The following is a 22,499-nucleotide window of genomic DNA, read 5'->3' as shown; positions in this document are numbered from 1 at the left end:
TTCTGTAGTCGTTACACACACTTTACAAAGACTGATGAATATCTTAAAGCACTTCAAAGTGATAGCCTTATCCGAGACACTGTTTAATGTGGACAGTGACCGGTTGACTGTATGACAACAGTAGTTGAAGATTTCGATGGAATGTTTAACTGGACATTCAAATGGAAAAGAGTAGAAATATTGTTGTATTGTTGTGAATAATAGACTCAATAATAAAATGACCAATATTATAATTCTTTTTTGGCTTGTCTCATAATAACACAATGTTAATTGATAATATTAGGCACACTTGGAAAATCCTTAAGGATATTACCGAGTCATTTTATTCATGGTAATAATCCAGTTTTCCAGGCTGACTTGTACGGAGAAAGCAACGTGTTGAACTCCTTATTCCTTGGAGAAGTGAGTGACATTAAATCCATTGTTGTAAAATCAAAAATAAGACATGGAATGACCGTGATGAGACATATATTATACATACTTACATTATTATTGTAAAAGAAAACGATGGACTGTGTAAGCAAACCGTGACGCTACATGGGGCGCTGTGGTGCCTAAAGCATCATTATTTAAACTCCCACTCAAAGAGCAACAGCTGTGCTCAAATCTCTGCAGTTAAACTGCGGAAGTCTTTACCTGATGATTTTAAGGGCTGCAGACGGTATGAAGAAGTCCGGTAACCTGTTTCTCTGATGGTAGATTGTTGTTTCATGTTACTAGAAGTATTTGTAAGCAACTGGGATTGACAGGCCATCTATTCCTGAGTACAATAAGACTCCCTGCTCCTGTCCATCAAAACAGCTTCAAGTGTACATGTTTTATCATATTTGCCATGAGTGGAATAAAACTATAATAATCCAAAGTCAAATTGTATCGGCAGACTTCAGTGTAAGAAAGTCACAATTCTGAGTTTAAAGGCAGCATTTTATTTTCCGTCCTTAAACCCCAACACGTTTTCCAGGTGACCATAATCCTTTCTTATTATATATATGTCCTGGAAGATCCTCATTATGTACTGGGTTGTTTATCCGCTAGACACACGTTAAAGAATAGGCTTTTTTATGACCACAAGGTATTCCTGATGAGACAACTATGCTAGCTAGTGGAACAGAAACATGCAGCTTGTTGCCGTGGTGATGAACAGTAAAGACTTCAGAGCGAGTTCAGGTTGGAAAAGTTTAATGACATCAAACCAGAGCAATGCCAACTATATGCACATGACCAATATCATCAGTTTTAAACATCTATTTAAAAATGTTCGGCAGAAAACAAAACATCTATCTACAGTAACAAATTCAAAATATAAAAATATATTACAAATCTCAAGTATTTACAAGGACAGCTTCTCTACACGCCTGTCTACAGTTAGTTTTCAGTCTAGTCGTGTTACCTAAACACCTCCCTGTACATGCCTCTGTAAACTCCGCTCTAAGGCAGAAACACTGCCGGCCCCTGACAGCCATGGCAAATAAGTCACTAAACTCCCAGCATCCTCTGGGAGAAGAGGAACATGGAGATGAAGAGGAAACTCCTCCTCCTCCTCCTCCTCGAGGTGGGACAAGCAGGAAGTGACCGTGGAGTTCACCTGGAAGGGGTTAGAAGAACATCCTGTAGGGGAAAAGAGAGAGGGTCAAATATTGCTTTCTAGCCACGTCCAAAAGTACCTTTGCACGGTCACCAGCACACACCTGTAGATGTTGGGGTCCAGCAGCACCGTGGTGTCTGTGGGGAGCTTGGACAGGTGGACCACCTTGGTCTTCTGCTGCAGTCTGTCTCCCTCGTTCACCCACACATCTGGCAGCCTGGGGGGGGGGGCACAGTTACAGTTCAGCTCTGTATGCATGGCTCATGGCCTCAGAGTGTGTATAGTATTTATAATATATACACTCATTAGAGTAGCTGCCCCTGCTCCTAACGCAGTGGTTCAACCTGTTCTTCTCTGGTTAGTACCCGTCCCCTTGTGTGTTATGCAGCTTGTTATGCATGTACACCAAGTACCTGCCGGCACTTAGTACCCCCAAGGAACTAAATACAGATTAGCCGCGTTCACACCGGAATAAGTTCCCTGAGGGAGGATTAGGCAAATGAAGCCACTGACGTCACTTCTTCTTCTTCTGCTTTGGGTTTACTGGCAGGCCGCACCCACTTCACGGCGGATACTGCACACTCAATCTTTTCTCAGCTGCAGCTCCCGGATTTCTCAGCCTGAGACGGCGGTCGCGGCGAAGCTGTGAGTTTGTGTGTGTGAGCACACACACAAACTCACAGCCAGGCTGCGGGTGTGTGTGTGTGCTCGGGCTGGGTTTCGCAGACGGCTACTGGGCTCACATGGGGGGAGAAGAGAAGGACTCACATGTCTTCAGGCGTCCAGTGCAACAAGACCTTCACTTTCCCAGAGTCCTCTTTCCTCCTGGCTATTACCTAAACACACAGACACAGGCATGACAATCTAAATAAAACAACTAATTCATTCCTGCAGAGTGTGTGTGTGTGTGTGTGTGTGTGTGTGTGTGTGTGTGTGTGTGTGTGTGTGTGTGTGTGTGTGTGTGTGTGTGTGTGTGTGTGTGTGTGTGTGTGTGTGACAGGTACAAGTGTGTATATGTATTATATATTCAATTGCAGCACTTTCTTTACTCTCCCATCATGCTGAAACTTGATTAGATTATGAATTGCCACCTGTGTTCATGATATTGTGTGTGTGTGTGTGTGTGTGTGTGTGTGTGTGTGTGTGTGTGTGTGTGTGTGTATGTGTGTGTGTGTGTGTGTGTGTGTGTGTGCCCACCGTGCTGTGGAACACCACACTGTGTCCGTTGCCCAGGCTCTCGATGTGTGTGGCCAGATTGAGGCAGATGGCTCGATGGCGGATGGCGTCCATGGTCTGAGCGTCAAAAAAGTCATGAGGTCGGGCTGGAAATAAAAACACGTTTCAAATAGTACTCGCAGGCACCTGATGAGTACTTTGTATTTGAAGTTGTGTGTGTGTGTGTGTGTGTGTGTGTACATACGCAGGGAGCGCTTGTGTTTGTTCTTCAGTTTCCTCCTCTTGTTGAGGCCAGCCTTGGACGGGGACTCCTCCTTCAGTTTGCCCAGGTTGGACACTTTGGATGAGCTCTGGGAGCTGAAGTGAGTGGGGACGTGCCGGGCCAGCCCCCCCTGAGAGGCAAAGGTGGCATTGCAGCCCCCTACCACACACTGCGGGAACACTTAAAGAGTAAGGGGTGTGCTGTGGTCCAAAGGCGGAGCAGCATGTATTCTGCCTCTGGGTGTGTGTCTCACCTTGAAGGGCTTGTCCCCGCTGTGGGTCAGCATGTGTCTCTGCAGCCAGCTCTGACTGGTGGAGGGTGTGTTGTACACCTTGCAGCCCTTCCACATACACACAAACACCTGTGGCACACGCACATAAGCACACACTATAACCAGTCAACACAGCATTCCCCTGCACACAGCACCGAGCCCCGCTTGGTGTGGTTTCTTTACAGTTCTTTATTCTCTCCTGGGTGGAAATGTGTCCTATGGTTTTCCAGATGTGGTGGAAAAACAAAGCAGGCCGCTCAGAAGGCTCTGAGTCGAGTAACCCGTGACATTCCTGAGACTTACTACAGTCTGAAGAACGTTAAGGCTGAATGCCCCGTCAGGCCAGAGGGTGGTGTACGGGTTAGATCACTACACTTTGGTTCAACACGCTCAGAGTTAACTAAGAGGAAGCACAGCAGAGATTAGCAGGTCCCTGACTGTAGGGTGGTTATGGTGGGGGGCGATCGGCCCCTGGACTCCTGACGGTTTCAGAACTTAAACTGGTTTATTATTCACCTGCCTTAATAAGCTCAATACTGACCCCTCCTCGCTGCCCGTCCACATGGGTGGCTCGGATGTGTTCTGCCAGGTCGGGGCTGCTGGGGAACAGCAGCTGGCAGTGGTCCCAGCAGCAGGTGTAGCTCAGAGACTTGCCCCCCCCCACTGCTGTGGATCCGCTGCCCGCCCCCCCACAGTGACCGTTGAGTGTGGCAGGGGTGGAGCGCCCGCTGGACGCAGTGCTGTCCATGTCCATCAGGGTGCTGCTGATGCTGGACAACAGGGAGGAGACGTTAGGACACTCACAGCTGAACACAGGACCTGCCAGTAACATTTCTGTACATTTTCTTAGCGCTAAAACATAACAGGACTTGCCTCATCACTTTTCATTCAAAACAGTTTGAGACTAAACTCTTTCATTTAAAAGAGACCCAACAACACCCCCCCTGCTTGTGGGTATATGTTGTCAAGCTGTATATGTTAGTGCTGCACGATTAATCGAAAAAAGATCGTGATCTCGATTCAGACACCTATGCGATCTCATTTCTAAATTACGGCGATCCTATGACGTCAAGCTGATTTTTTTTTTTTGGGATTGTTTTACATTTTTTTATTATTTTGCTTCTGAATAATACCAACTTGCAATGCCAATCATACTTAAACCATGTAAAGCAAATATACTCTATACATGTAACATTAAAGTACCATGATCGCATGCAAATGGCAGTGTTCTGTCTGTCTCTCCTGCTCTCATGCCGTGTTCACGCTGCAGCCACTCGTGTTGCCAGTTAGGAAGGAATAAGCAACCAGCTCTATGAAAACAAGCGCAAAAGAACATGGGCACTTTAAACCTATACATGTCGGGTCTACAAGCTCACAACCGCAACAACCATTATTACTTACTACCAAGCAACTTTACAGAAAGATAAGCCCAATGTGGCTTATAATAAGTATACCTGGCAACTAGTGTTGCACGGTGTACCGATACTTGAAAGGTACCGCGATACCCTGCCGTTAAAAACGGTACGATTCCTCCGTTTCATTAGTATCGGTACTTTAAGAATGACGGGGAAAAGTACTCCGGTGAGAAAGCGCCGTTTTAATAAGAGCCGTGTGTGTTCAGCGCTCTGCTTCCACTCCCTGCACTGCAGCCATGCCTGCTGTCCCGCTCCTCTCAAGCACGTTCTAAGTCCCTCCCCTCTCTCTCGTGCACGCGGCCACGCGCTAGCTGCCAGAGCATGTGAGAAAACGAGAAGCATGGCTGCAAGTGGGAGTGCAACTGCCGCTGCGCCTCGGCTTGTTGACAAAAAAGACGCCAGAAGTCTGTGAACGGGCCGTTCAGGGGTTCAGAGCAGAGCTCCCTGTCGGAGCGGCAGAGCGTGATGTGCACTGAAAAGTGTTTCTGTCGCAATATTATCGTTGAGCAAACTTAACTAGCAAACTAGCATCACTATCTGCTAACCTTAGCTTTAGCCTTCGTTTTCTATTCGTTTTTTTCATAGGCTATAAACGGAGGTGGTATAAGTATATATCTTGTACTTGAGTAAAAGTAGAAGTACCCGGGTCTTGTACTTGAGTTAAAGTAGAAGTACCAGAATGTAGGAACAATCCTGCAATCAAAATGTTCCTCAAATAAAAGTACAAAAGTATTATCAAAATATAGTTAAAGTAGCGACGGTAACAGTAGAAGTACTCAGGTCTTGTACTAGAAGCACCAGAGTGTAGAATACTCTGTTACAGTAAAAGTACTGCATTCAAAATGTTCCTCAAGTAAAAGTATTAAAGTAGCGACAGTAAAAGTAGTCATTGTGCAGATTGGTCCATTTCAGAATAATATATATGATGTGTTTTATAATGATTGATCATGAAAGTGTTCTCAAAGCTGGTGAAGGAGCAGCTAGTTTGAATCTTGTGGATTTACTCCAGGTGGAACTAAAGTCTGATTTAACACTTGATTATATTTCACATCATTCATCCACATCTGTGAAGTAACTAAAGGGATTAATACATGTAGTGGAGTAAAAGTACACCATGTACCTCTGAACTGTAGTGGATTAGAAGTACAAAGTAGCAAAAGAAACATTGAAATACTTAAATAAAGTATCTCAAATTTGTACCCAAGTAGTACTTGAGTTTATGAACTTAGTTACTTTACACCAGTGGCTATAAAGATAGAAAGACTAAGCCTTGCACAGAGGCATGAAAATACATTTTCAAAATGCTCAACAGTGCTGCCAAAATGTTAAACTCACTGCTACACAATTAAAATAAATGCTTTTATATATATTTATATTAGATGTGACTCTTTGGTGTTTCTGTTCTTAGTAACACTGCTGCTTTAGTTGTTCTGACTGCTAAAATCATCTGTTATTCCCAGTGGCGTTTCTATATGTACAAAAGTGATGGGGCACAAAAAACTCAGATGTCTATATATAAGCTTCTGCAGAGAGGTTCATGGCTGGTGAGGCTCTGGCACTGACTCTTCAGGTTTACAAATATATGAAATCAAAATATAATATTATTTTCAAAAGCTTTTTTTGTCTGATGCTTCAATTACTTTTAAACAGACAGTTCAACAGAAGGATACCCAAAAAAATGTAATTTTTATCCTATAAATATTGAATTGTTCTCTCTTAGTAAGATCCCATTTTCAATAAAATTGCAGTCTTACCTTGACTTGAAGATTAAGTCCATTTGCCTATCCTTCTGGACAAAAATCTCTATTACTTTTTTGTAAAAGTCCTCCTTATCTTCTTGTAGTTTCAAAAGTCTATCATAAATCTAATCTAATCAATAGATTTATGATTCGAAAATGATCAAAGTAGGGTAGACATGTGGATATTATCCGGGCTGAACAAAACGTACATTTATCTAACAGCTACGTTTCCCACAGATCTTATTTTGAGCTATTTTCTAAAATCCTATGGAGAAATCTCGTTGCTTTTTTGTCAAGGGAAGCCATGCGCAGCTTACTTCCTGGTTTTAGGACGCCTCACTGCAGCTCTCTCTCCTCCTCTTCACACACCACACTTTTCGCGGCACACGTACTTACAGCCAATCAGCTCTGAATGATGTGAGATGACGTATGGTGGGGATGGCAGCACTTTGCCCCTATGGTCATTATTTTTTGCCACACACATTAAATAGGAAAATACTCTTGAGCATGCGCAGTGTAGTTTTTACAGTCACCGTTCACTTAGACAGTCAGAGGGAGGGGCAGGATCAGGTTTTGTCCCACATGGCTCTAAACAGCTCAATAGGCACAAACTCTAGACACTCATTAGAAGAGCACAGACTAAAACAGCAATGTACAGACGAATCAGATGATTAAACATGATCTTAAAATATATTTTATATATTTTTTAATTTATTTTTTGCATTTTGTTGTAATCATTATTTTAATACTTTCTGCTGACACTAGGTGGGGCTGTGCCCCACCTGCCCCTAATGACCAGTCGCCACTGGTTATTCCTAATTTTAAAGCCGATATTCCGTGTTTCCCTTTTTTAAAGAAAAGTATCGAAAAAGAATCGGAATCGCAATTCTTGACTTGGTATCGAAACCAAAATGTTGGTATCGTGACAACACTACTGGCAACACTCACTGACTGCAGCACGTGAGGGCAGGAGCCGGCAGTATGTTTACAGAAGCGTTAGCATTAGCACTGATTAGCAAAGAGTGACGAGAGCGACTAGTAGTACAGGAAAACAGAAATGAGTGACACAGAAATGAGTGACGAGGAGGTCGAGGACAATGACAACAACACCGATCAAAATCCCGGTGGCGACTCTGGCGAGAGTGAGAGGGAAGTTGTGCTTGTGCCGAAAAAAGTAGATGGACTGTGCTAGTAGCTAGGCAGCTAGGCTTTATTTACATTTATTCTGAAGCTGTAACTTTATGTTCTGTTCCGTTTTTATATTCAGTATTGACTGCAGTATTTAAGTTAATCCTTTTGATTCAGTGACATTACTACTCAGTGGAGTCGAGCACTTTGTTTAAGTTTATGTTTTTTCAGTACAAGAACCTTTAAGTGCAGTAGTTGAACTGGGTGCTAGCCGGCTAGGCTTTTTTTAATATTATTATTCTAAAGCTGTGACTGTTTTGTTTTTATAGTCAGCACTGTGGTGAGGTGTTCTGAGTAGCTGAAGTGCATTCCTCCCTGTAGCAAACAGGTTGGTGTTGTTGTACAGGGTGTCCTGTCACTGTGGACAGGTGCTACTGCAACGTTTACATTTTGTTATTATAAAGCTGCAAAAATTCAATTGTTTATGTGCAGCACTCAGGCAGCAGCAATATCTTTATTTTAGTTACTGTATGTTTTGTTACCAGAGAGACTTGAGTTTAAGTCCAGCACTTTGTTTAAAGCCACAATAGTTGGCTGTCAAATGCATTTGAGTTACTCCAAGAAACTGAGACTTGGATTTAAGTCCAGCCTTTGATGTTGATGGTGTCTGTTAAAGCCACAACAGTTGGCTCCAGGTGCCACATTTTGAATGTAGTAATGTTTGTTCAGTATTCAGCAACTACAGACTAAAGACAAAGTTATGTTTTTGTTACAAGAGAGACAAATGTTGTCGGTTTAAAGTCATTGTACTCACGTGACGTCTAAGAGTAAGAGTGCAATAAATATTTTCATTGAAACGATGAGAATCGTGATCTCAATTCTTATGGAGGAAAATCGTGATTCACATTTGAGCAAGAATCGTGCAGCCCTAGTATATGTACAGTTGTGTTTGAGGGGAAGGGGTTGGGATCAGGGTTTCCGTTAGCCGGTAATTACCGGTTTTTAGCTGGTAACATTTATAAAAAACCGGTCAATTCAAAACCTGACGGTCAAAATGTCTGGTAATAATTAGGGAGGCTCCGATCGATCGGCCGCCGGTCATTATCGGCCGATATTCACTCTTAACAGTTTGATCGGTGCTCTCTATAAAGGCCGATCAGGAGAGCTGGATCTGATCGACATAAACGCGAGTGAAGTGTAACCGGACGAGAGAGAGAGATCAGATCAGCTGCTGAGTCTGACCGAGACACGCAGCTCTGCATGATCACCTGAAGCCCCGCCCTCTGTTTAGCGAGCTGCAGGAGCTGCATGAGAAACTGACAGGCTGTCAGGAGAGAGAGAGAGGGAGAGAGAGAGAGGGGGAGAGGGGAAAAGAGAGGATCCGTTTCTCCCGTGTTATTATTCAAAGTTGATGTAAACTTCTGAATAATGTACGTTATCTACTACAAGTAGTTTGTTTGAATGTAATAATTATGTTGTTTGTGGAATCATTTATTGAAAAATGAATCTGAATGTTTCGATCTGTTACGATTATAAACTGAAGCAATATAAAAATGAGCCTGTGAACTGAGTTTTAAACTGAAGCATATCTGCTCATAGTCCGGTAATTACCTGCTAACGGAAACTCTGCTACACAACTCTTATTATTATTGAAATATGACCGGTAAGTTTCAAATTAGTCCCGTAAAATGAATTCTGCCCGGATATTTGACCGGCGAGAAAAAATCCTAGCGGAAACCCTGGTTGGGATGTGCTGCCACAGCAGCAGAATGACCAAATGCTCGCTGCTCCAAAACAGAGATACACAACGGGACTGTGATGTCTAGGCCAGGGCTCTCGACACATTCTTTTCCCCATCCTCCCGGAACAGACTTCTGTCCTTTTATACTTGCTTTTTTAATACTAGACGAGCAGCAAATGGGATGCTTTTAAATGTTCCTTTGATGCAGTCAGAGCTTGGTAAAGCTGCATTCTCCCACTATGCTCCCTTTTTATGGAATACGCTGCAAGTGAAACTTTGTCTAGAGGCACTTCCTACTGTAAATGCTTTTAAAGGTATGCTACGATTAGCCCTTCATGAAACATGTAACTGTTTTACCTGATGCTATTGCTGATGTGATTATGCTTCTTGCCACTGCACAAATGGCCTTCTGGATTTATATTTGAATTGTATGTTTTTTTTGTTTAATGCCTTTGTTTTATGTAGAAACTTGTTGTGTGCCGTGTTGGTCAGGACTCCCTGGAAGAAGAGATCTTGTATCTCAATGGGACATTCCTGGATAAATAAAGGATAAATAAAATAAAATAAAAAAAACGTCCCGAAATACAATCCAAGCCGTCCCGAAATTAATGTGGACCGTCCCGAATTTAAAATGTTAGTTTTTCTACATGATCATTAGTTAAAATCATTCAAAGTGACCTTTGACATAAATAAAACATCATACAAATCATTAGATGATAATTCATCAACCTTTTTATTTGAGTAAATCATTCAATCACATAAACAAAGGCCAAATATATTTAAACAAACATACAAACGAGAAAATTACTCTAATATTGAATCCAATCAAGTCCCATCCAATTAACAAAAAAAATCCAACACTGTCCTGAAGACAGAACCCAGAGTAACCACTAACCAGGGAGAGTCTGTAACACAGTCAGGAGACCTTTACAAACGGCCCGCCCCCTCGCACACAGACGGGAGAGAGAGATCTCGTCTGGATTGGAAAGCTCGAAAATACACCATAGACGCATGTTGTAGTCTTATTGCATATTAGAAACGGAGCTGGTGAAACTAAAACTGCGATATAATGTGTATGTAGCAATAATACATAACATATATTTTTTAAATGTCTCCTGTACCGATAAAAAGTCTGATAACGTCGGAGCTTAACGTTACCACTGTCTTTAATAATTCCGGCCCGTTTAATACCGGGGCTCGGTACCCATCCCTACATGGGGAGAGGCGCAGCATATTGCTAAGGACTAAATACGATGGAGGGTTCTCTTCTCAGCCTTATTACCCATAGGGGATGAAGAGGAGTAAGTAAATAAAGAGGCCGGCGCTCCAGGGATCTGGTTCTGCTGTGCGTTTTTGTGATGTAACGGTAAAACATTTCAGAATTCCTCCACGGGATGCCATTGTCATTGTACATCACTCAACCCGCGAAATACACACTCCGTACATAGCTAGACCCGCGCCAGGAATTTGCGGGCACAGCCATCGGTGAACCGGCATAAACGTTCACAATGCGAGTGCACCGGTTGAAAGAGTGCACGTCGGCTACAGTTTGGGTTGAACTCGCGAGTCGCGATGCATCGATTGTAGCGTCTTTGCATGGGTAAAAAAACGATGCAAAGACCAGTTGCATTGCAGTTGCGTGGGCATTGCTCTATGGTAGTTGTTATTTGCACATTGTTAATCCTGGGCAATGCATCCTTAAATTGTTTAACTGTGCTGTACTCTGGAGACAGAGGACACCACTCCACATGTGGAAAGGCCCGTTTGTGAGAGGGCCAACTGTTTGTTTTCTTAAGGTAAAAAAGAAACTGCATGATGGGATGCGTAGTAGCAGCAGAGAGACCCAAATATGTCAGGGTCTCCCACAAAGACTTTACTTGGGCCGCCCAAGTATATTATTGGCCGCCCAAGTATATTTCACGACCCATTTAGGTTGTTTTTTCGGGGGGTTTTCGTCCGCGACCACGACGCCATCTGCGATCGATTAACTTGTGGACAATGATCCCTCGCTCTACGCCTCCTGTACCCAGTCCCGGACTGGCCATCGGGAGGACCAGGGGGTTTCCCGATGGCCTGGCCCGTTAAGTGGCCTGCCTCACACAGGTGACTGGCTGTCCACATGATGTGGCCTGCCGACATGGACACTGTCATACAGATCATAAATCAAAGCCCTTGATTGGTCTCCGTGTCATTCAAGCTCGGGATAAGCTCAGCTCAGGTGAGGTAAAGGACTCTCTGAGTGTTTAGATAGTTAACTTAGTCTAAGTTCTCAGTGGGTCTCAAACGGTGTGGTCACCATTTATGTAAACACATATTTCCATTTGAGGAAATATTGGATATGTTATTAGTTATGGCCAGAGATGGGGTCGTTACTAAAAAAAAAGTAATATATTACATATTACTTTAAAAAAAAAAAGAGTTATATATTACACTACTTCGTTACTCTCTACATAAAGTAACTCGTTACTTTACTCGCAGGGCCGCCCGCCCCTCCCTGCTCCCTGCACAGGGTTCTTACACCTTTACAAGTCAAATTCAAGCATTTTCAAGGTGCATGTTCCAGGTTTCAAGCAGCGTACAGCTGTTGTAAATTACATATTTATATACACATACTCAAATGATTATTTCCCTACCTCACATTAAATCAGATGTTCTTTATGCTATAAACAACCAAATGTGTGTTTCATAATAGCCTTCTACACGAGGATGAAACATTAAAGAAAAGAAAACGAAGTTTAACATTTCAAAATGAGTGACCTGTACGTAGACTGGGCCTCCCATATAACCTGTCTGAGCCAATATACAACATTCAGCCAAATAACTTTTCAATACATTATTGATTACTATTGTTGAGGTACTTTTAGGTTGGAAGTGAACATAAGTCAGAGGTAAATGGTGTACTTCTACTCCACTACATGTATCTAATACCTTTAGTTACTTCACAGATGAATGATGGTAAATATAACCAAGTGTTGAATCAGACTTTAGTTCCACCTGGAGTAAATCCACCAGCTACCCTGCAGTCTACAAAGTACTTCAGACTAGCTGCACCTTCACCAGCTTTGAGAACACTTTCATGATCAATCATTATAAAACATATCATATAATATTCTGAAATGGACCAATCTGCACAACGACTACTTTTACTGTCTTTCACTATATTTAGATGAGAATACTTTTGTACTTTTACTTGAGGAACATTTTTAATGCAGGACTTTTACTGTGACAGAGTATTCCTACACTCTGGTACTTCTACTTTTACTCAAGTACAAGATCTGAGTACTTATTCCACCTCTGGTAGTGTATTAGTCTGAATTGTAGCCACAAAATCACGCAGAGCTGCATACAAATAGACTCACAATGGTAACAAGTGGAAAATAATATTTACTAATGTGTTCAATGATTGTAGGTAATGCTACTCAAGACTCCTGACTTATACATCTTCAAAGGACTGTGTTCATTCCACAATTTCATGGGATTAAAGCAAAATGTAGTTTTACTTGTATAATACTTCAATTTTATATAAAAGACAGTTTGTTTTCATCCGTTTTCAAATAAACAAAGTCTTGGCTTTCAGAATATTAAACTTGTTTCGGCAAATTCAGATGATAAATACCACACACACACACACACACACACACACACACACACACACACACACACACACACACACACACACACACACACACACACACACACACACACACACACACACACACACACACACACACACACACACACACACACACACACACACACACACACACACACACACACACACACACACACACACACACACACACACACACACACACACACACACACACACACACACACACACACACACACACATACACACACACACACACACACACACACACACACACACACACACACACACACACACACACACACACACACACACACACACACGTCTTCGGGTCAACGTGACTGATTTCGATAGAGCAAGTTACATTTGGTTTAGGCACAAAACATACAGTAGAAATACATTGCTTTCAAAATCGTTCTGTGTCGAATCAATAGATTATATTTCGTGACTATAACACGAAATGCCGTGCGTGCTTCATCCTCTGAACACTAGTGATGGGAATTCCGGCTCTTCTTGGTGAGCCGGATCATTTGGCTCACCGAAGAGCCGGCTCTTTCGGCTCCCAAAGGGCTCTTCAGTTTACCACATATTATACCTTTTAATTAAATCAAATGTAGCGCTGTTTTGACTAAATGATTTATATGTGTACACATTATATCACTTAAATTATTCAATACATCCTTTGTACTGAAGTATTCAAAAGTAAAAATTAGGGATGTCCCGATCACCTTTTTTTGCTCCCGATCCGATTCCGATCATTTGATTTTGACAATATGCCGATACCGATTTTTCCCGATCCGATCTTTATGCAATGCATTAATAGAAAAAAAAGGTAACAGATAACGGCTGGTCATCCAACGCGATGAATTCAGCTATCTTGGCTGTTATTGTGTTGGCCTTTTCACTGTTCTGGGGCAGTTTCTCTTTCCTTTTAAAAGTCTCTGAAAGTGTCGGTTGTTTCAGTGCCGTTACCCGAGTGGCCGCTGTGTACTCGCCGTGTTGTTGTTGGTGTTTGTTTCTCAGGTGGCGTATTAGATTGGTCGTGTTGAACGTAGCTCTGTTCTTTCCACCACGCGGAACCTCTGCCTTGCAAACATTGCATCTGGCTGTTACACTGCCTTCGCTTTCAATTTTATAATACTTCCAAACTCCTGACATTTTCTCTGTCCCGAGTCACCAGCTGAACGTAGCCTCTCGATAGCTTACTGCTACTATTAGACACTGCACCCACTCTGTTGCCAGATTTCAGAGAAATAAGCAACCAGGTCTATGAAAACAAGCCCAAAGGAAGCAACACATACAATATAGAAGACCAAAAAGATCCTGCATTTTAGCCATGCCTCATTTCGCTCCATTTGCTCTTTCCAGCGCTGTTTTTGCAGGGGGCTGATTCTGTGAGCTGCAGCTGACCACGCCCCCCTGCAGGAGAGGGGAGCGTGCTCTGAGATCAGCTGCTGGGCTGTCAGAAGAGGGGTAGCGAAAGAGATCTCCGTCCTCCGTGTTTTATTCTTATAGAAGTAAGAAGAGAAGTAACGGGGCAGAAACCCTCCTTTTTACGCAGCGGTCCAGACATAGAGATCAAACGGCGACACATATTCAGTGTGCAGTTCCTTTGGCATTAGGGCAGGGATATCTAGATACTCTCCAAGGTCTGACATCATGAATTGTGAGCAAGCAACGATGTTTTCAAATCTGTAATCAAAAAGCCCCTCAAAAACACTATCGAAGCAGTTCCTGCCGTTGTTACGTTAGTTCAAACAGTAACAACGGACTACTTTTCTTAGCGGATGCATGTCAATTTAAATCAATACATAAAACTATTTTTTAAATCAATAAAATCATTTTCTAAATCCATAAAAGCATTTCAATTAATATTGAGTCATGTCGTTACTTTGTTGAGAATGTGGCCATGTGTAATAAGCGGGATAATGTGCACATTGCAGATTGCACAATGTGCTTTCAAGCCGATCTAGATCCCTCCGCAAAAAAACTAAAAACCGGCTCGTTTGTCCCGTGCAATTATTATCATCCCTCAATCGAGTTAGCTATTCAGCTAGCAAACATTAGCTTAAACAAACGTAACATGCAACGTTAGCCTAATCTAAAATGCTCTACTACGGCGTACCTTTCATGTGGCTCGTCAGCGCAGACTCTCGCATCGTTATGTTTGCAAACTTTGCAGGAGGCTACTCGTGGGCTTGACCCTCGTCTTAGTCTTCTGCTAGCCAACGCTCGTTGAAACGGCAACCTCCAGCTGCATCACAGATGACGATGAGGAGGAGTACAGGGCCCTGGTTAAGAACTTCGTAGGCTGGTGTGACAACAATCACCTCCAGCTCAACATCAGCAAGACTAAGGAGCTGGTGGTGGACTTCAGGCGGAGCAGCAAGAGGCCTCTGACCCCCATCACCATCAGGGGGGAGGATGTGGAGGTGGTGAGCAGCTACAAGTTCCTGGGAGTGCACTTAAACCATAAACTGGACTGGACAGATAACACCGATGCTCTCTTCAGGAAGGGACAGAGCCAGCTGTTCTTCCTGAGGAGGCTCAGGTCCTTCAGCGTGTGCACGAGGCTGCTGCAGATGTTCTCCCAGTCTGTGGTGGCCAGTGGGCTCTTCTTTCCCGTGGTGTGCTGGAGTGGAAACACAAACACTAGGGACACTGGCAGGCTGAACAAGCTCGTGAGGAAGGCTAGCTCTGTAGTTGGAGTACAACTGGACAATCTGGAGGAGGTGGCAGAGGGGAGGACGAGGAGGAAGCTCAACAGCATCCTAGAGAACCCCTCCCACCCACTCCATGCATAGCTAGTGAAGATGAGGAGCACGTTCAGCCACAGACTCATCCCTGCACCACAACGCACCAAGCGCCTCGGACAGTCCTTTAACTTAATTTAGATGATGACCAAATATGTATATATGCTGACAGTTATTTTTATTCATCTCCTATTTTCATAGTCTTTTATTATTATTATCATTATTTCCTTGATTTTATGTTATTTATTATTTATTTTAGATGTTATTGATCCGTGTGAATCTTTGCTGTACTGTTTTTTTTCACGCTTACCCCGTTGCTGCTTTGTACAACTGAATTTCCCCTCGGGGATTAATAAAGGTTCATCTTATCTTATCTTAACTGTACAGAAAACGGCGAGATGCATTTCCTTAGGAATCGACAAGCAGAACCGAAACTAACACTTCTAAACGAATAATGGCGGACACGTACAATTTGCGAATGAGTTCTGCCTTTTGTAAACTGAATGAATCAATCATTTGTCAATGAATCAGGCCGAAAAACGTCACTTGTCCGCCGGACAAGTCAATTGAAAGATCTACTTGTCCGATATTGTAAATAACACGTCCCGGACGGTGGGACGTGTACTTTTTCGCACACTGCAGGTACATTTAATATATATATATATATATTAAGGCTGTCAGTCGATCGCATGATTGTCCATAGTTAAATCGCGATTAATCGCACATTTTTGATCTGTTCTAAATTAGGGCTGCAACAAACGACTAATTTGATAGTCGATTAATCTATTGATTAATGAAACGATTAATCGACTATTCGGACTATTATGCCTTGCACAATTTCTCAAACGCTCTTGTTTAGCCATCAACTTTTAGATTTAGCTTGAGGTTGTTTTAGGCATGTGGAAACTAACAATGAAGACAATAAAGATGAATACTTGATTAAAAAATACATATTATTAAATTAACTAAACAAATTGTTTACAAAATGAACATTGCTTTTCATTTAAATTAAATAAATAATATTTCACATGAAAAGAAACAACAGTATTTTAGCAAATAATAAATAATGTGATAACAGAACTGGAAACAGAATAGCTGAAACTTTAACAAACTAACTAATTCAGTTTCCTCAAATCATTACCCCATGTTTATATAATTGAGTTAACTCGTGTGTTGCTGCTAGCATACATAATGTGGACGGGACTACAGAGCTGCTAGAAAGACAGTCGAACCCGGTGCATTCCTCCGTCTGGATGTGGAGCACTTTTGCTCAATGTTTAGACACATTGCTCGTGTTACCGCCCTTACATGCTAAACTCTTCTTGCACTATTGGCAACGAGCATCGAGACGGGTAAAGTTGAACCACACCTCGGAGCGGCGTTCTCTCCGCCACCTCCGCAGTGTGTTGCTACATGTAGCAGCCACGTGTGTGTGAACGGCCCCGCCCCCTCCCACACAGACCAGGGAGAGAGATCTCGTCTGATCGAAAATACATCATAGACGCATTTGTTTGTCTTTTTACATATTATAAACGAGCTGGCCACACTAAGACTGCGATATAATGTTTTTGTATCAATAATACATGACATATATTTTTTAAATGTCTCCAGTACCGATAACGTTGTAGTTTGCGGCACGTAAAACGCACGTGATGACGTCACCAACGAAACGACGACTGAATTAGTTGGCAACTAATTTGGTAATCGATTAAGTCGATTAGTTGTTGCACCACTATTCTAAATGTACCTTAGAGGAATATTTTTCAAGTTTTTAATACTCTTATCAACATATGAGTGGACACATATGCTTTATGCTCATGTTTATTATCATTTGAACAATGACACAACAACCTCTGAACATTACAAATATTCGCCTCAATTCAACCTGGAACCTCTCTCATACAATGTGTGTGTGTGTGTGTGTGTGTGTGTGTGTGTGTGTGTGTGTGTGTGTGTGTGTGTGTGTGTGTGTGTGTGTGTGTGTGTGTGTGTGTGTGTGTGTGTGTGTGTGTGTGTGTGTGTGTGTGTGTGTGTGTGTGATGGATCGTTGGAGCTATGTGCAACTCAAGGCATATGCTCGAACGGGAGCTGCCTGGACGCTGCAATCATGTTGCACTATCCGAGCTGAGTGTGCTGACTTCTCCTACAATGTCCCGCTGTCTGCTTCCTGCATCAAGTCAAGTGCTCGGCGCAGTTGTGGCGAAATGTCGCTCCTCTGTTTTCATTTAAACAGCTCCTTATATCTGTAGCACCAGATGCTAACAACAACAATGCACGTGAGGTCTCTCGCTCGCTCGGGCCACACACACACACACACCCTCCCGGTCCTCTCGATGGCCAGTCGGTGCCTGCCGGTGAGCGTGGAAGTGTGGTCTGCCACAAGCGGGCGGCAGGAGCGGGCTGTCAGCATCAGCTTGTAGATGGTATTTTAAACTCGATGTGTTCTGAAACTACGGGGCGGCCGAGGGAAAAAAATACACATGCGTTAATCGCGTTAAAATAATTAGTGACGTTCATTTTTTTTATGACAGCCCATATATATATATATATATATATATATATATATATATATATAGGGATGCAGGATATTGGTTTTTTGAAACCGATACCGATAACTTCCTGCTTCTCAAGACCGATACCCGATAATAATATAATATATATTAAATGTACCTGTAGTTTTTGCACACCTGGTGGTAAAAAAAAAAACTAGTAGTGAGCAAATGACATGAGCATTACTACTATGAACAAAACAAAGCCAAGAACAGCTTTGACTTCAAAGTGACCATATTTATTTTCCCAAATTAATATAATTGAGTCAATCAGTCAATGACAATGTGTTTCCCTGAACAATGAGTGAACAATGAGTGGTCCATATTAAGAAATGGAAACAACTATTACCTGGCATTACTCTGGCAAACTTCTCCTTTTTCAAAAGCCTCGTCGATAGGTAAAAGCCCCGGTGCCTTTGCAGCTGGCTTTGGATTCGCCGCTAGTTTAGCAGCGCAGGCGTCTTCGTACGCTGTTAACACACCATCGTAGCCATGGCGATGTTTCAGGTGACTAATCAGGTTGGAAGTATTATAGCTCGTTGCCCTTTTCCCTCCTCGTGGAACTTCTGCATTGCATCTGTTAATACAAATAGCAAGCGAACTATCTAACTCTGAAACTTTGAAATAGTCACATACCACCGACGACATGTTTGTTTGCTGTCCTGGCTTCACGGCCGCACACCGTTTACGTCACAGCCAGGCACGAGTTAGGGAGCGCTGGATTTGTGAAAAACTCCCATCTTCCTAAACCACTAACACCACAGTACTGGCAAAACGGGAGGAGCCGAGTGAAAAACAAGCGCCCCTCATCCCAATCCACCCACACCGCAGGATTTTTTTCTTTTTACCCAAAAAATATAGTGTATATTATCGGGGCTATTAATACTGGTATCGGGTTTATCGGGATGACGTCATAATTCCTCGGGCCGATATTTATCGTGCACCACTACGAATATATATATTATATTATTATCGGTCTTGAGAAGCAGTAAGTTATCGGTATCGGTTTCAAAAAAACAATATCGTGCATCCCTAATATTTATATAGTTACAACCGGCCCTTTGAGTGCGACCGTAATGCTAATGTTGCCCGCGATGAAATTGAGTTTGACACGCCTGCTCTACAGTGTAAAACGACTATTCAATCGTCCTAGTTTAAGCTCCATTACAGTTATGAACTCATACTAATTTCAGTGTGTCAGAGAAACAAGTCAAAATATAACAAAGTAGTAACAGATGTTTTGATCGATGATGATCCTTGGTTGCAGGGCAAACTGTCTCTCTGGATTTATCACTTCTAATGGAGCTTAGTTTTCAGGCACAAAGACTCGACCGCTGATGTCCAACCGGTCTTAAAAGGAAGATCCCGAGCTCATGCAATAGATCAACTGTTTCTGCAGCTCTCCCTTGAAAAAGAGATCTATGATCTCAAGGGACAATCTGGTTAGATAAAGGTTTGAAATGAAATGAAAAGCTGGAACGGACAAACGTGACTGGGACATTCCCTCCAGCATTTTATAATGTCTGCAACTTTCAGACTAATATTTTCTCATTGTTTGCTGAAGGACAAATTGAGGGCGATTGCAAAATATTCGAGATGGCGCATACAGTATGTACGTTAGTTAAATGTCCTGTAGTTATGGTATTGGGACTATGAGCAGCAGCTATAGCAAGACTGTTATCAGTTGGATGAAATAAGTTGTTCCACTCCGTTCAGTAGCTACAGAGAGAGAATGTTCTGATCTGATTACACTACATGATAAACTGTTCCACTAGTCAATCCAAGTCTTCTGATAAATAGTACCAATCAGAGACAAGTACTCGTAAAAGCAATGTCTAACATACCCTCACTACGTCTGCCTGTTCACTGTGTACAGATGTTCTAACACCAAACATGCATTAAAGTCTGCTGCAAGTTGGATTTATTTCGTTTGAAAAGTGGTATGAAAATGCCTTATATTGCAGGTTTCGAACATTTAAAACCTGTTGACATGACATGTCTCTGCATCCTCTTTTCTCTTACATACAGTGCCAAACCAACCATCTAGTCTTTTTTTAATTAAAATCTTGTGGGTCTGCAAATGATCACCAATAGCAGCCCAGTTTAATTAGTTTGTTAAAATGAATCATTAACATCCACGCTCTTCCCTGCCATGTGCTGCTGTGGCTCTGCGGGCTGTGGGACCATCCCTGCTAGGGCTGCGGGACCATCCCATCCTTTTGAACATCATTCACATTATCATTGAAAATAGATAAAAATGACCGTGGTGTGATTTCTTTTAGGGGACCTGTACATGACAAGATGTGTGTAAAATAGACTTCTCTGCAGCTCCACAATACTTCATTCAGATATTTCCACATATGTTTGCCTTTACCAGTAGAGTCCATTTTGCGACTTTGATCAAACTTTCCTTAATAGTGCAGCCCACACCCACACACACTGTGAGTTTCCCAGGTTGGATCCTGTGGGAATCACAAAAACAGCTTGAGGTCCAGATTCACTGTGACCACGAGGCTGAGGGGTTCTGCTACCTCTGCACGCCGGGGTGTAATACATCCTCTTCTATGTATATTTGGGGGGGCGGGGTACGGACGGCTGTTAGTACTGCGGTGAATGGGATAACTGTGAGTTGATGAACATGCTGTGCAAACAGTACCATTACTGTTGATATGGATCAAATCCAAACCCTCTGAGAACTTCCCCACAACAGTGCTCGTTGACTATTCAAAATAATAATATACAAATGCTAAGTTAAAACAACTTTCTCAAAGAACCCTTCATCGAACGGGTGTCTGACTACTTGACCGAGGCCGGGGCTGGAACTCGTAAACTAATGGACCGCAGCTACCACCCGGTGGACTCCGCATCGTGTTGTGGTCCCACACCACCCATGCTGTTCTGAAAGGAGCGTAAGGCCTTCATAAAGCAGACTACTTCACATACCTGTCCTCTGAATCCATCCGGCTGAGAGGCTCTCCGATCGACGAGGTCCCCTCCATGCTGGCCGCTCTCTTGGTGCCGTGCTCGGCTTTCTCCGTGCTCTTTGTGCGGTGGGCCGGCGAGGAGGAGGACACGCTCTCCCCCTCTCTTTGTTCTTGTCTCAGCACCCGGGAACCTTCTTGTGCGGAATCAGTGCTACTCGCCAAACTCCCTTGTGCGGGACTTTTCCCCGGTTCAGAGAGTTTACCGTCGGGTTCCCCTCCGTCGTTGTCGGGGTTTTTGTTCGGTAATGCCGTTTGTTTGTCAGCGTCTGACACAGAAGACAGGCTGTCCCCGTCCTCCGCCGCCACACCACGACCGCTCGCGTCCATTCCTGCTCTGTTCTCGTTGTTGTCGCCCGGTTCCTGTTTGGGGTCCGGCACGGCCTGTCCCTCATTGCCGGTTTCTGCTGTTACCCCGGTTCCGTTTTGATTCGACGTCGGCTGAGAATCTTGTTCGGCACCCTCGCTCGTTATTTGAGCCATTTCGTAGAGCACCAAAGCTATTATTGTGATGTTCCAATGGAAAAGTTGCCCTCAGGCTGCCCTTCTTCCTCCACTCACACTCTCCGCTTCAAGCGTAACACAGCAGGGGGTTTGATGACGTCGCGGCTCCGCATGGCCAAAGCTTGTGTATTTAGAAGATCTCTCACTCAATACCTAAACATACGTCCAACAATAACTTTGTTCATAACGCTGCATAGAGTGCATCTCTAAACGGCATTATTATACCTGTTACATATGGTTTAAATCTTGAACTGTAACGTTGCGGTGTAGTTTACCTTTTCATATGTGTAAACAAAATACACATTTTCATATTAATAACCATGAATTTCGCTACAAAACAACTTATACACAGAAGTGTTTTTTGCCAGGCTAGTCCAGGGCAATGTAAAATGAATTAGGCTTTTCTAAAGTAGCTAATCTGAAACGGTTTATTTTCCTTTCATATTCAGTATCGTGCTAAGTGGAATGTCTAATCTGATTAATAGTAAAAACATGTAGGGTACAATTATTTATTTGAAGAATAAAAAGGAAATGGACGCGTTGGGGAGCAGACTGAATGTGTGTCACCTTCGTATCAATAGACGATCTTCGGCATTGTGGCCTCTCAGCTCCACGTGTTCCGACAAACAGAAAATGACCCAACTCAAAAAGTGCTGAAAAGGCACGTTCTTATCTCAGCAAGGTGCATATTCCTGCAGGCACCACCACTCTCCTTAGCCTGCTTTAGCTTTCTTGACTTTACCACAGCCGTTCTTGTCTTGAACTACCACTCATTTTCTCGTTAA

The 22,499-nt window shown here is 42.9% G+C and overlaps 1 protein-coding gene across 1 annotated transcript; it reads right to left on the bottom strand.

Annotated features, from left to right (window-relative positions):
- Nucleotides 1–1,162: 1,162 nt before the first annotated feature.
- aebp2 (AE binding protein 2) lies at nt 1,163–21,817 on the bottom strand. Its single transcript, XM_034075247.2, has 8 exons — nt 21,173–21,817; nt 3,836–4,064; nt 3,277–3,384; nt 3,006–3,192; nt 2,783–2,907; nt 2,354–2,421; nt 1,689–1,802; nt 1,163–1,608 (listed from the first exon to the last, which is right to left on the bottom strand). Exons 1-8 carry the CDS (start codon nt 21,691–21,693, stop codon nt 1,596–1,598), a joined length of 1,365 nt encoding a protein of 454 aa, XP_033931138.1. The 5' UTR covers nt 21,694–21,817; the 3' UTR covers nt 1,163–1,595.
- Nucleotides 21,818–22,499: the final 682 nt, after the last annotated feature.

The sequence above is a fragment of the Pseudochaenichthys georgianus genome, chromosome 23, assembly GCF_902827115.2.
Source record: "Pseudochaenichthys georgianus chromosome 23, fPseGeo1.2, whole genome shotgun sequence".
In the NCBI taxonomy this organism is placed as follows: Eukaryota; Metazoa; Chordata; class Actinopteri; order Perciformes; family Channichthyidae; genus Pseudochaenichthys; species Pseudochaenichthys georgianus.
Note: the sequence above shows the minus strand (reverse complement) of the source record. Positions and strands in the feature narration are given on the sequence as shown.

Bases quoted from the DNA above. Each gene is read 5' to 3' on its own strand.
- aebp2 (XM_034075247.2), bottom strand. From the start codon at position 21,693: ATGGCTCAAATAACGAGCGAGGGTGCCGAACAAGATTCTCAGCCGACG. The intron at 4,065-21,172 runs GTATGTGAAGTA...CCTGTTGTCCAG, and splicing joins CGGATGGATTCAGAGGACAG to CATCAGCAGCACCCTGATGG. The intron at 3,385-3,835 runs GTCAGTATTGAG...CGTGTGCCACAG, and splicing joins TGGACGGGCAGCGAGGAGGG to GTGTTTGTGTGTATGTGGAA.